This window comes from Myotis yumanensis, unplaced genomic scaffold, assembly GCF_028538775.1.
Source record: "Myotis yumanensis isolate MYYU_CA2020_CCGP unplaced genomic scaffold, mMyoYum1.0.hap1 SCAF_9, whole genome shotgun sequence".
Classification (NCBI taxonomy): domain Eukaryota; kingdom Metazoa; phylum Chordata; class Mammalia; order Chiroptera; family Vespertilionidae; genus Myotis; species Myotis yumanensis.
In genome coordinates, this window is record NW_027223760.1 from 31,297,048 (window position 1) to 31,312,310 (window position 15,263).

The following is a 15,263-nucleotide window of genomic DNA, read 5'->3' on the forward strand; positions in this document are numbered from 1 at the left end:
GCCTCGGGTTTCCGAATGCTAACAGGAAGCTTCTCGGGAACACCGCCCCCCCGCCCCCTCCCTTTTAGAAAGGGCGCAGACAGCGTCTCCGTTTCCAAGGAAACCGGCTTCGACATACGTCACTTCCGCTGACCTGTCTGGACTCCCAGACTGTTGGGAGGAAAACTGAGCCCCGGCCACGAAGGTGGACGGGAGCGTCTCCCGACTGCGCATGCGCCCGCTCGCGGCCTGCTTCTATTTATGTGGGGGATCCAACATGGCGGCTGCGGCGACCCTGGCGATGGCGGTGGAGCCCGTCAGGACATAGTGGCGGGGAAGGGGGCACGGTCCGCACTCACGGTGGCGTCGGCGGAAACGGCGGAGGGCGGTGGAGGGAAGAAAAACGAGGGAGAGCAAGAGGAAGGGCGGACAGGCAAACAACTCGGCGGAGACCGGAGCGCCGGCGCGAGCGAGGGCAGAGGGCCAGAACAGTAGGGATGGCGGAGCCACGCAGAGTAGCGTTTATTAGCCTGTCACCGGTGAGGCGGCGCGAGGCCGAGTACGCGGGGGCCGAGCGCGAGCCCGAGTACCCTCGCGAGCCCCCCCGGCTGGAGCCGCAGCCGCCGCCGCACCGCGAGCTGGTCCGGGCGGAGCAGCCGGTCCCGCGGGAGGCTGCCCCTCGGTCGGACGCGCAGCCCCCGCCGCGGGAGAAGCCGCTTCCCCAGCGCGAGGGCAGCCGCCCCGAGCCGCCCATGGCGCTGCAGCGCGAGCCCCCGCGGCCCGAGCCGCCGCCGCCGCCGCTCCCGCAGCTTCCCTTGCCGCCGCCCCCGCCGCGGGAGGCGGCTTCCCGGTCGGAGCCGCCGCCGAGGCCGCCGAGGGAGACGGTGCGCCTGGAGCTGGTGCTCAAGGATCCGACCGACGAGAGCTGCGTGGAGTTCAGTTACCCGGAGCTGCTCCTGTGCGGAGAACAACGGGTATAGAAGCTCCCTCCCTCCTCCCCGAGACCCCGGGAGCCTCGGGACCCGTCCGCCTGCCCCAGCGGTTTGCATTTCCTGACGCCCACCCTGCGCGTCTCGGGTCGCCCTGGAGGGAGGGCTGGTGGAGGGGGCAGGGGCTGAGCGGGTGGACCAGTGGTTGGCGCTAGTTTTCCTCCGCTTCCCGGGGTGAGCCGTGGCTCCCCTCCCACCCACCCCCGGCTCCACTGACCCCCATCGTGAGCCGAAAGCCGCTCCGAGCCGGTTTTCCTCCGCACCTTTCGAAACAGCCGGTTTTCCTCCTTTCTTCTTGCTTCCCACACAAATTCGGAGGGCCCTGCAAGTCGGGTGGGTGGGTTTTCCGTGTGGAGCTCCAGCTGTCCTTTCCGGTAGAAAGGAAGCGAGAGCCTTGGGGGACACGCCCCTCCTCCCAGTCGGGCCGGGAAATCGTGTCCCCCTCCCGTGTCAGCCCCGTCTTCATCCCTGTTTGTTGTGCTCGGCGCTGTGGCCGCTGAGGCGCGCTGGGGAGCGTGCAGGGTTTTTCTTAATGGAAGGGGATTTAAAAATGATCTAGACATTTTCAGACTAAGAATTCCGCTTTAAAAATGGAGGGGAAGTGTTAGTTACCTGGTTACTTGCTTTTCTCTCCTGTGTGAGTATTGGTAAGCCTTTCTCTATTTGTTTTCTCCGGGGTTTCGTATTGTAATTGAATGGGAAGGTGACTCTTCTGTTTCCTTTGGCACCAACTACCACTTTCTTATTTGAAAGCATATCATTAGTTCATAAGTTTGAGTTGGAGGGTATTGCACTCGGCCATTGTAATTTTTGGAGAAGGATGAAAAGAATGTTAGCTTTGAATTTTTAAGAACTTGATTGATAATGTATAGCTGTGCCTTTGATGGAACTGGTAAACAATGGAGATAGAAGAGAGGTTTGTTGGTAATTGTAATTTTTGTCATGCGTTTGTGATTTTCAGAAGTAAACTAAAAAGGGAAATGATAGAGTAACAGTAATAAGAGAGTAGTTTCCTCTTGTTTAGAAGTTATGTTCTTTATTAGGTTTTGCTTTGGCACAGGTCTAATGGACTCCAGAAATCACTTGTTTTGTTTTTATCCTCAGCTATCTTTTTTATTTTTTTAAAAAATATATATTTTATTGATTTTTTACAGAGAGGAAGGAAGAGGGATATAGAGTTAGAAACATCAATGAGAGAGAAACATCGATCAGTTGCCTCCTGCACACCCCCTACTGGGGATGTGCCTGCAACCAAGGTACATGCCCTGGACTGGAATAGAACCTGGGACCCTTCAGTCCGCAGGCCGAAGCTCTGTCCACTGAGCCAAACTGGTCAGGGCTCAGCTATCTTTTTAAAAAACATATTTTTTTTTATTGATTTTAGAGAAGTGAGAGGGAGAGAGAGATAGAAACATCAATGATGAGAGAGAATCATTGATCGGCTGCCTCTTGCACACTGGGGATCGAGCCAGCAACCTGGGCATGTGCCCTGAGTGGGAATCAAACGGTGACCTCCTGGTTCACTGGTCGACACTCATCTACTGAGCCATGCGAGCTGGGCAATCCTCAACTATCTTTATAGTTGAAATGAATGACTTCTTAGTTTAAAAAATAATCATTTTAAACAGTGTCACTAGATTTTCTTTATTTTATGGCCAACTAATCTTTTGATCATTATTTACAAATGCTGTTTGGTCAAATCATTACTAAATGTTTTCAACCAAAATGAATTAAGGGTAGAGGTAATTTTGGTTACTTCCTCATAACATTTTGCCTATTAAGCTCATTTTAGTGCCCCTGTTACTTATAAATGTTATGTCACTTTTCCCCCCAAAATATTTTTGAAAATATTGGATTGCTGTATTTTTCAAATAAATTGTATTTCATCTTCTAATTTAAGTAGGTTGCAGTTTTACTTCTTAATCTGTTATATATTGCAGATGAAAAGCATCCTTTTTGAGTGAAAATACATCTAACATTTACTTCTTACAGTGTGCTAGGCACAGTTGTAAGTATGGTGCATGGTTTATCTAGTTTTGTGCAGCAGAACTTCATGAGGTAGGAACCATTATCTCCATTTTACAAAGGAGGACGTTAATGCATCTTTGCAGCAAAGATTTGTCAGATTTTCCTATGCTTGCTTCCAATGAGCATATTCATTACATAATTATAGAAAATACTTTTCTAAAATAAAGTTGTCACCTAGACCCATGAAAGGAAATCCTAGGAAGAGAGACCATTAAAAAGCAAAGTGTGGACATTATAATTGGTCTGGAAAGTAATAATTTCCAAATTTGGTTTTTCTTCCCTTTAGGGGGAATCCAGTTATTTTTAGGGATGTTGTAATATTTTCTAAATAGTTTTAATTTTGAGTTATTGTAATTGAACAGCATACCATATAGCAGAGTAAGAGTGGAAAGGGGAGGAAGAGAGATCTTATAAAAGTTAAAAGAAAAAGATTCTAAAATTTTGAAATAGCCATCTATCATTGAATAAGAAAATTTTAGCTTTAGATCCTTAAGTTGATAGGTATAGGTATAAAAAATGTGTTACCTGTGAACACCATCTATATTGAGGTGTACTTAAATCATCCCCCTTCATAAATACAAAATGAACAATAAAACCCTAATTAACTGAATGCAGTATAGAATTTTTTTCTATACTCTATATATATTTTTTATTAATGAGGAAAAGTGAAATTAAATGAGCAAATGTTGGCAAAATATGAAAATCAAAATATCCTTTCAGGTTGTCAGGACACAGGTTAGCTAAACCCCTTAACCTTTGTTACTTCTGTAGAGTATTGAGTCCTCATTAAGTGGTTCAGGATGATGACTGAGGCATTGCAATCATCTCTCTCCTGAAAGATTAATTTGTTCACCATTTCTGGCTAAAGGGAAATAGTACAATTTAGGAGTACATTCTGGCAGTAATTGCTACAAAAGAAGCAATTTTTTGACTCCTAGTAAACCAGAAAAACCGAACATAAATTTGTTTTGGCTTTTTTTAAAAAAAAAAATTTTATTGATTCTTGAGAGGGAGAGAGGAATAGAAATACCAGTGATGAGAGAGAATAATGGATTGGCTACCTCCTACACTCCCCCCTCTGGGGATTAAGCTCACAATCAAGCCTGCAACCCTGGCATGTGACCTTCTGGTTCGTAGGTCTATGCTCAGCCATTGAGCCACACCGGCCGGGCTTGTTTTGGCTTTTTGTATATCCAGAAAGATTCATTGAACATTTTCTATACTAATAAGAGGGTAATATGCTAATTAGACCAGACATCTTCTGGACATCCATCCAGACATCCTTCCGGACAGAGTCATGGGGGCGGGGGCTGAGGCAGAGGTGGTTAGGGGCTATAAGGCTGGCAGGGGAGAGCAGTTAGGGGCGATCAGGCCAGCAGGGGAGCAGTTAGAAGCCAGTGGTCCCGGATTGCAAGAGGGATGTCCGACTGCCATTTTAGACCCGATCCCTGCAGTCAGACATCCCCCAAGGGGTCCCAGATTGGAGAGGGTGCAGGCTGGGCTGAGCACCCCCCGCCCCCCCCCCCGCACGAATTTCATGCACCAGGCCTCTAGTTTACTATAAAAGGAAAATAAAGATAATCATGTTAACATAATTATACAGTTATAGAATTCTATAGTATTCCATTGCCTTTTGAAAAAAATGTTTTTTTTTTTAATTTAGAAATTTTTTTCAATTGATTTTAGAGCTAGAGGAAGTCAGTGAGAGAGAAACATTAATGATAGAGAGAAACATCGATTGGCTGCCTCCTGCATACTCCTTACTGGGGATCAAACCTGAAACTTGGCATGTGCCCTGACCAGAAATTGAATTGGTGACCTCTCTGTGCATGGGACGGTGCTCAATCAAGCTAGCCCAGTGGTTGGCAAACTCATTAGTCAGCAGAGCCAAATATCACCAGTACGATGATTGAAATTTCTTTTGAGAGCCAAATTTTTTAAACTTAAACTATATGGGTAGGTACATTGTTATTAACTTAATTAGGGTACTCCTAAGGCTTAGGAAGAGCCACACTCAAGGGGCCAAAGAGCCACATGTGGCTCGCGAGCCGCAGTTTGCTGACCACACAGGCCAGGGCCCACTGCTTTTTATATTGCATATTTTGGTTAACATATATGAAAGATCTCCTGAAAATGGTTTTGAGTTAAGGTCAAAGAGCAAAATTACTGTCTCAATTTTGCCTGGTAGCAGTTGGTGATTTCGATATTTACTAATTTTCAGATCTTTTTCACCTGAAAAATCATACAACTTACTTAGAGCCTTGATTATAGGTAGGGAGTTATTTCTTAACTGTGAAAGAAAAGTGATTAAGTTTTGTAAAGTTATATTTGTAGATTGTCGAGTAAATATGAGATTTACTTTTGATGCCTATATAAAGTCTACATAAGATATTTTAGAATGTCATATAAGGTGTTCTTATTAAAAAAAAAAAAAAGTATTTGTTTGCACATGTAAAACTAGTCAGACCAGTAGTAAGACCTAATATTCGGACTTCACAGTGACATGAACAGTTTATAATGGCAAGGCATGGTGGTTGCTCACTGTCCTTAATGTCCTTAACTTTAGTCTCAACATAAGGTCGTATCCTGAACATGCCTAGTATTTCTTATTTTATTATTAGTCTATTCTGGCTAGGATATTTCCTTTCGGACCATGTTTATATTTTCCATTGGTAACTCTTATTGGGATAAAGGATGCTGTAGTTTATTAGTTATTATAATAATTTAAAAAATTGATTCTAAAATTATTTCCTTTAAACTTTAATGATTATCCCTTTATTCTAAATGTCCTAAGTATGATGAATTGTTTTGGATTCATCTTGTCCATTTTTTTTGTCATATTTTTTAGACTGATTATATCTCAGCCTTTGTATCCAGAATGAAGTGTCTCAATTTCACAATGTGCAGATATTTGTCCTTTGTGCATTTTTTCGCTTGCCCTTCAGGGTTAACCAAATCTGTATCCAGTATTTCAAATTTTCAAGTACTTTCATTATTAATTACTTAAGATGCTACTTCAATAAAAACATGTAGCCTCCCTTTTTTTAAAAAAAATTAACTTTCTAGTCAATTGTTTTGTAGCTCTTTGTTTTGGCTTTTTTGTATATTGAAAAGCCATATGTATGAAATGTTTCTGTTAAAATAGTAAACTTTAGTAAAAGATGTGATTTATTTTTTAGTTTGTTTTGTTTATTTATACTTTGTTTTGGTAAAAATGGAAAATGTGGGATCCTAGCTGTGTGTGTTTAATAAATATTATAATAAACTTTCACTCTCCCCTGCGAGAAGTAAACTGTAATGTTTTCTATTTGCAGTTATTTCACTTTTTTAGCTTTGTTTAAAAGTGAAATGTATTCCCTGATTGGATATCTGTTGACAGGATGTAGGCGATGTAGAGGTTGATGCTAGGCCTCAGCAGAAAGCCAAAGCAGCTATAGATAACCTAGTGATAACACAGGGCTGATGATTAAATGCTGACTCTAAATTAATAACCTAGAGATTCCTTTAGAAGCATTTCCTGACCAAAGCAGTTAATCTTTGTTGGGACGATCTCAAACTATAGTTATAAGTGGGGTTTTTATTTTTACCTAATTTTCTTAGAGTTCTTTTGCCTTCTTTTAAATGGGGTGACCATACAATCATTTTACAGAAGCGACAGTTTGCATTGTTAAGTTCTTATCCACCAAAAAAAATTTACAATGTATAAAAATCAGTTAAAAACTGTAAATATTTTTTATTACAAACCAACATTTCTTTCTAGTTATTTTTAAATGCTTTTAAATTATTATTTGTTAATATTTGGAAAAAATGATTCTCATTATTAAATTTAAGGATATATTCAACTCTGATTGAATTAATACTAATACTTCTATTTCTTTTCCCACTCACATTGAATCAGAAGAAGCCCATTCACACAGAAGACCCATTTAATGATGAGCATAAAGAGAGGCAAGAAGTGGAAATGTTGGCTAAGGAGTTTGAAATGAAATATGTGAGTATAATAAAGTGTTTCACCTAGGTAATTTTATCCTATTGGCCTATTTTCTTTTTGTGATAAGTTGAGAGAGCATATAATATCCATTGGCCACCTTATCTTGTTCTCATAAATTGAATCGAAATAAATGGTTATAGATAGTCAAATAAACATTCTAATGGGCTTGTGATGGCTATAAGAATAGCCATCATTATTTTATTCCTTCTAGAGTCAGGCAGTTTGCTTAACATATATTAATTCCAATCCTTATAACAAAACTACAAGGTAAGTGGTATTAACCACATTTTATAGATGGAGAAACTGAGGCTCTGAGCTCAAGGTTAAGGAACTGATCTAAGGTCACCTGGTGGCAAGAACTAGGCTGCATATCAAGATCTGTCTAGCTTGAATCCTTTGCCCTTTCCACTGCCATTGAGAATGCTACTTTAATGTCCTTGGTGTAGTAGTTCTCAACCCTTCCTGCCTCTTCAGGGGTTAAGAGAATAAATGTGTGTACTTCTAGGCCTCTGTGATCAGAATTAGAAGCAGCATGACATTTTTTTGAAAGTGTTGTTTACCTTAAAAGTTTATGTACTTCTAATATTCTGTGCCACAATAGATTGTTTCCTTTTTGTAGCAAAGCTTTTCTTTTTTTTGCAGTTATTAGTGAAAGTTGCACTTCAAACTGAAGCTAAGCAACATTAAAACCATAAGTTTTCTTAAAATCAAGGATTAAAAACAAATATAAATCTGGCCAGTGTGACTCAGTGGTCAACCCATGTAACAGGAGGTCCTGGTTTGATTCCCCGTCAGGGCACATGCCTAATATCCCATAGGGGATGTGCAGGAGGCAGCCATTCGATGTTGATGTTTCTCTCTCTCATCAAAGTTTCCTATCTCTCTCTCCCTCTCCCTTCCTCTCTCTCTCAAAAACTCAATGAAAACATATTTAATCAAACAAACAAATACAACATACAAAGAGAGGTTTTTCTCTCTTTTTTTAAAGGTTGCATGGTATTCCATTGTATGGACATACCACAGTTTATGTAACCAATCCCCAAATGATTTAGTTTTCCAAAAACCTGCTCTTGTAAATGGTGCTATAGTAAATTATTAGTAGCATGGTATTAAGTCTTGCTGGGGAGTCTTTGGATAGTACTTGACAGAGAAAAATAAGTGTTCTGAAATTAGTTGATGTGTAAAATTAAGTTTCCACTGACTGGTGTATATCCAGGCATTGTCATTGTGCAGGGATAAAATGTTGCTCTTGTTCTAATCCAAATTAAGGGGCTATATTTCTTTTCTAGATTTTTATTTTACCTACTTACTCTCTGATTTTCATTTCCTACCCCCAGAGGAAGTGAGAGGGAGAGAGAGAGAGAAACATCCTATCTAATAATAGACAAATATGGTAATTGACTGTACCTTTGCTACACCACCCATGGGCTAATCAGCGCAATATGCAAATTAACCGCCAACAAAGATGGTGGCTAATTTGCATACTGCAGGCAGGGTGAGCCAGCATGAGCCGCCATCCGGGCCCCCTTGTGCCGCCTAAGCCCCGCCGCCAGCTGGGAACCCTGTGTGTGGCTCTGGGCGGCAGGACATTGCGGCCGTGATCGTGATTGGAAAGCCAGGCCGCAGGCAAGGTGGCACCCCGGGACCCAGGAGCCGCCTTGCCTGCGGCCCGTGATTGTGATTGGAAAGCCGGGCCGCAGGCAAGGTGGCCCCCTGGAACCCAGGAGCCTGTCGGCGAGGTCTGCAGGCGAAGCAGCTATCAAGCTATGAGGGGGAAGGTGGGGGGCGGAAGGAGCTACAGGAGCAGCTCTGGCTGGAGACTGAAAACTCCAGTCGGAGCAAGGAGCAAAGACTGAAGGCTCCAGCCGCAGTGAAGACTGTGTCCAGAGCAAAGATGGAAGGCCGTGGCCAGAGTGAAGGTCTGGGTCCCGGGTGCCAGAGGAAAACTGGTGCTGGCAGCCAGGGGAAAGAAGGCGTATTGCACGAATCTTCGTGCAAAGGGCCTCTAGTCAATGATAAGAGAGAATCATTGATTGGCTGCCTCCTGCAGGCTCCCTACTGGGGATCGAGCCCGCAGCCTAGGCATGTGCCCTTGACCGGAATCGAACCTGGGACCCTTCAGTCTGCAGGCTGACACTCTAGCCATTGAGCCAAACTTGCTAGAGCTGATTTTCATTCTAAGTAAAGATTTAAAATGCCTTTCCTCACAACAAATCAATGATTCATCATTGATGTTTCTCTATCTCTCCCTGCCCCTTCTTTTCTGAAAGCAATAAAAAAATTTTTTTAAATGGTGAGGATTAACAAAAAATAAATAAATAAAATGCCATGCCTCATGGAGGCTTTATGTGCATAAACCTAAAAGGGCACGTAAAGGAGGTAACCAATTGATGTTTCTCTTTCTCCCTCCTTTCTCTCTAAAATCACTAAATATATCCTTGGGTGAAGATTAAAAACACAAAAATCATTAAGCTAAAACAAAGATTATATTGGTGCTTAGGGGTAGCAAATTCAGATGTCTAAATGTATTTTTATATTTTTAAGTTAAAAAAATCTTTTAAATATTATATGTAAAATCATGTTAACCCTCTAAAGTTAGATTTTCTTTTTCTAATTATTTTTTCAGCTGATGAGAAAAAAGAGGGCTTAATTCTTTAAGGTTTATAAACACAAAACTTTTATCCCTAGCTACCTTTTCTTATTTTTGTTTCCTTCATATTACAATTTAGATGTCTTTGTCATTATATCTGAAAATTAATGAAGGCTGTTTCTAGCCTTTGTTTCTTGAAATGAAAGATGAGTTATTTATTAAATTTTGTGTATAAATAATGAAGTATTGAGCATTTACACTGGATGCAAAATGCAGCATAACAGTTGCCGTCTCCTGGAAAATCTTTCAAAATAACTGGTAAGACAAGAGCTATGTATGATATACAAATGCAGTGCCAAGCAGTTCCATAGAAATGAATGACTTTCCTTTGGGGATCTGAAAGTGAGTGAAGGGCCAGTTCTGTTCTTGAAATCAGAATGAATTTTGTAGACTTTGGTGCAGAGTCATTGAATGGATACTTCCAGTCTCCTGTTGAACCACGTTTCTCTGTAATCCCTGAATAGCTTTTCTACCCTTTGTAGGACAGTAGTAGATGAGAGGCAGTAGAGGCAGTGTATTGTAATGGAAGGAGCCACAGGACTTACGAGTTAACACAACTGGATTCTGAGCCTATCTATGCCATATTAACTAGGGTGACCTTAGTGAAGGCCCTTGTCTTTTTTATACTTTGGTATCTGTGAGGGGCAATAAGATCTGCCTAGCCAACCTTACAGCACAAGGGTTTTATCAACATCAGATTAAAATTAGAATATTAGCTCTAGCTGGTTTGGCTCAGTGGATAGAGTGTTGGCCTATGGACTGCAGGGTCCCAGGTTTGATTCCAGTCAAGGACATACCTTGGTTGCAAGCTCAATACCCAGCCCTGGTTGGGGCACGTGCGGGAAGCAACCAATTGATGTGTCTCTCTCACATCAGTGTTTTCTCGCTGTCTCTACCTCTCCTTTCCACTCTCTCTAAAAATTAATGGAAAAATATCCTTGGGTGAGGATTAACAAACAAACAAACAAAGAATATTAGTATGTGAAGTATTGGAAGTGCTTTCTAACTGTGAAATACTTTTTAGTCATGTAAACATATCACTCTTGTGAAGAACTACTCTTTTATTCTGTATATGTCATAAATGCTTTTTAACATAAGCATCTATGGGATTTTAATCTCTGTTAATTGAATACCCCACTGATTTTGATCTTTTAGCTCAGGCATTCTATTCCAAATGGCCTTTCAGTCACTTTTAACTGATTTTTCTTAACTATTGTGGTCTTCTGAAAGACCACAACAAATTATTTGGAACCTTTTAAGAAAATCATCACACTAAAAGTGACCTGGGAGAAGATAACTTGTCCAGTGTAGGTGCTCACAAAAGATCACTCTTAAACAGCAAACAAAAATCTTTATTGACTTGGTTTAGTGTCCTATAGCTTAGGAGTAGCAAATTCTCATGTCCCCATGATTTTTGCTGCTCAATCAGTGAAGTAGGCCAGATGGATAATAAATGTGGGCAATTGTCAGAAATAGCAGATAGCACGTGCCCCATCTAAGGACCAGCTGCTACTCAGCTCCATCCCTTTGTTACTCTGCAGGAACTTGGGCTTAGGTTCCTCTATATCTCATTTGTTTGTTTATTTATTTATTATGTTTTTACTGAATTTATTGGGGTGACATTTGTTAATAAAATTCTATATGTTCCAGGTGTACAATTCTTTAATACATCTGTATATTGTATCGTGTATTCACCACCCCAAGATAATCTCTTTAACATTTCTTATTTATTTATTTACTTTATTTTTAAAATATTGATTTTAGAGAGGAAGGGAGAGGAAGAGAGAGATAGAAACATCAATGATGAGAGAGCATTGATCGGTTGTCTCTGCATGCTCCACAATGGGGATCTAGCCTGCAAACCAGGCATATGCCCTATGAACCATGGTTCATAGGTCGATGCTCAACCACTGAGCGATGCCGGCTGGGCTATTTTTATTTATGTTTTTAACTTTAATGTTGAAAGAACCTCTCTTTCTCTTAAATGTTGGTTTCTAATTAGAACACCTACTGGGCCAAACACAATTCAACTGTGGGTCATTTCTCAAAGCCTGGTTTGAGATGTTGGTGAACTTGCTTTACTATTTTTTTCCTAATATATTTAACTCACCAGTCCATCTACTTTTACATTTTGCCTTTTTTCCTCTGTGAGCAGAGTGGTTGGTGGTATATGTGGGAGGATATGCCATTTCCATTGTGGAGGAGAGTGTGTTTGTAAGAAGTTTCAGAGAACTGAGCAAGTTAAATTCAATTGGGAGTTTCCAGATTTGGGCAAAGATAACTGGTGATGTTAGTGAATGCTGTGGTTGGAGGAAGACCCGAGTGTCAAGTTTATGGGCTTTTTGTGGTATTTCACATGTGTAGCTGTTGCTTGTGCTGGAGAGGAATTGCATGAAGTGGAGTAGGCTACCACTTAAGGGAGAAGGGAAGGATAACCTAGATAGGATGTGTCCTTTCTCTTGTGGCAGTTGCTTGGGGTAGAAGGATTGAGACAGTAGTTGAAAAGCAGTGATAACAGAAATTACAGGGAGTAGAAACTTGTTAGAGGAGCACCCAGTATTGAATAGTTTGTGGTTTTCTTTTCCTGTTCTGACCTATATTGCCTATGTCCTATTTCCTGTTGTGTTGCTCTTTAGGTGATGTGGCAGTGCATAGTCAGCATCGATTGCTAAATTTTTGGGGATTGGGGGGAAGGGGTATTATGACCTAGTGATTACTAAATTGATTGTTGTACATAAATCTTATTAAATAACTAGGTCCAACTTTTGCCATCTCGATGGGCTCCAAATTTGTATTGGTTACTGTAGGAGGGAAGCAGGATACAGTTTAAATAGGCCCCCTGCCTTCCTTGTTGACAGTTTTTTGTTTTGTTTGTTGTTGGCTTTTTATATATAGTTTTGTTTTATGTTTATTTTTATTGATTTCAGAGAGAGGAAGGAAGAGGGAAAGAGATAGAAACGTCACTGATGAGAGTGAACCTTTGACTCCTGATTCATGAGTCGATGCTCAACCACTGAGCCACACTGGCCAGGTCTTATTCTCAGTTTTAAGGCTCCAAATATTTAGGCTAAATAGCCTAGTTTCCAATTCAGTTTTTAGATAGTTTCTAGGTTGAGTTTGCTTCTTCTGGGGCCATGTATATTCTTGAACAGGGAATGAGGTTGAGTTTGATGGGTGTAGATTTGTTTCTAAGCCTTCTAGGGCAGCTGGTTGGAAGATTTCTTTTTGTGGTTTTTTTTTTCTCACTCTGTTACCCAGCCATCTTGAAAGGTCATGCTATCCTAGAATTGGATATAAATTCAGCTATCTAAATGAAAGTGTGTAGCACAGTACTTGGTGCCTAGCAGGGCTTGAGTTAAGACTATTTGAATCTGAATGACTCTCTGAATAGGAAGATAAGTATTCTGCCAGGCATTTATTAGTATTTATGAAATCACATTATGACTTTAAAATCTACTTACTATACTGCGTAGACTTTGAATACCACCTTTGATGTTTAATTCTATGTGATTTTGGACTCTCAGAGTCTAGTAGCTTCATATTTATTTTAAAGGAAAGATAAGATATTTAATGGTATGAGAGTAATTTCCGAATAATCTTATAAATAGAAGTTGATCAAATGGAAGTAATATTGTTTTTACTAAAAAACAAAATTTCTCTCTATATAAAAGGCTAATATGCTAAGTGTCCCTCCCTCCATCCAACTGGTTGCTGTGATGTGCACTGACCACCAGGGGTCAGATGCTCAATGCAGTGATGCACCCCAAAACCAAAGAGGAGGGAGCCCGATTCTTCGCAGGGCCGCGTGCTTCCATCTTCGGCAATGGGTTATGTTGTTGCTGGGGCACTGTCGGCCCCGAATCTGGTTTACTGCACACTTGCATTTGTGTTCCACACCCTGTATGACAGCAACTTTGCAGAGTGCCCTTTTGCACTCCAGGACCCCTTGTGTGATGTCAGCTGGTTTGAGCCCGGTCCCCACAGGTCAGGCTGAGGGACCCCGCTCACTCCACAGATGCCTTTTGAGCCATAGGTGTGGCCAGCCTGGGAGGGACCTCGGGAAGTTGGCTCCAGGCCATGTCCAGCCCGTCTCGCCCAGTCCCACCCCGCCAGCCACCTTCTAATTAATTTCCTTTCAATGTGCACAAATCCGTGCACAGGGTCACTAGTATATTCTTAAAAAGTCTCAAGTGTGTGTGTGTGTCTTTTGTCTTTTAAAACTGACTGTCCAGCCCTAGCTGGTTTGGCTCAGTGAATAGAATGTCAGCCTACAGACTGAAGTGTCCCGGGTTCAGTTCCGGTGAAGGGCACATGCCCAGGTTGTGGGCTCAATCCCCAGTAGGGGATGTGCAGGAGGCAGCTGATCAGTGATTCTCTCTCATCATTGATGTTTCTATCTCTCCCTCTCCCTTCCTCTCTGAAGTCAATAAAAAAATATTTTTAAAAAAAACAACAGACTTTGTCCAGAGAGGTTTTTGTTGTTGTTTGTTTTTTTAAAATATATTTTTAGTATATTTTTATTTATTTCAGAGAGGAAAGGGGAGAGAGAGAGATATGAATGATAAGAAAGACTCATTGATCAGCTGTCTCCTGTACGCTCCCTACTGGGGATTGAGCCTGCAATCTGGGCATGTGCCCTGACTGGGAATCAAACTGTGACCTAGTTTATAGGTTGACATCAACCACTGAACCACACCAGCCAGGTCAGAGAGGTTTTAAAGAATGGTAATATCTTAAAATAACTATATAATTTCCAATGAGTGACTTCTTTATAATAAGTACCACTCAACTGAGTGGAAAGGATATAAATTTTAAACTTAAAATAATTATAAATTTTTATAATAATAAAAGTCCATAATAATTATGGATTTTTTTTTAATGTCCACAAATATGGGACTGACACAAGTGGGTGTTATAAAGCGCTTATGCACTCTTTCTGGGAGTTTTAAGAATTCCATCATTTACTCACATTATTAGTTGATCATTCACATTTGCTAAGGGGTTACAACTTTTTTGGGAATTTCCTTGACTGGTTTTCCTGTTTGTTTTGACCTTATGTTGTGTCTGCTCACTAAGGATCAACTTGGAAGGGCTTCAGGTAAAGCAGTTTGGGCAAACTTCTTACCACACCAGCAAAATAAATTCTATTTACAAAGCACAAGTAACAGTGTTAGTTTCTATAGACCAACAACAGTATGATATTACATATACAATAAAAATATAATAACATTTTAAAACAAACTTAAAAGGGGATATTAAAAAGGACAAGACAGAATTCTCAACTCAAATAACAGTTTCTTTATTGCAGTTATTGATTGTAACCACTTGTCATGACTTGCTCTTTTAATTCCTTGGCCTCTTTGAACTGAATAACTCTCTTCAACTTCCTTAAATCCCTTAGGAGCAATTGAGAATCAGCAGTTTTAGGGTATCTGGGGGGAAGGCCCTGTATCCATAAGTGGTGATTATAGAAATCTGGGTGTTACTATTTCTGGGCTGTGAAATCGGCTCTTAGCTCTCTTTCCATTGATTTAAATCTCTACTATTTCTTGTTGGTAGGTTAAGAAAATCAGCAGAGGTGGAGAAAGATTAGGTTGTGACAGGACTGGGACAAATAGGGAAGCCT

At 41.0% G+C, this 15,263-nt stretch overlaps 1 protein-coding gene across 6 annotated transcripts in view; it reads left to right on the forward strand.

The window, feature by feature from the left end:
* Positions 1 to 219: 219 nt before the first annotated feature.
* Positions 220 to 15,263, forward strand: part of UBN2 (ubinuclein 2) — a 105,949-nt gene continuing 90,905 nt past the window's right edge. For 4 of the 6 annotated variants that reach the window (XR_011472653.1, XR_011472654.1, XM_070424001.1 and 1 more), the window contains exons 1-2: positions 221 to 953; positions 6,895 to 6,987. Coding sequence is in view for 4 of the 6 variants with exons in the window: in XM_070424001.1 (XP_070280102.1) it covers positions 477 to 953; positions 6,895 to 6,987 (570 nt within the window). In the remaining 2 variants the exon portion in view is untranslated. Of the gene's footprint in view, positions 954 to 6,894; positions 6,988 to 15,263 lie in introns of all 6 variants that reach the window. The other 2 variants (XM_070424005.1, XM_070424003.1) reach the window with 2 other exon arrangements.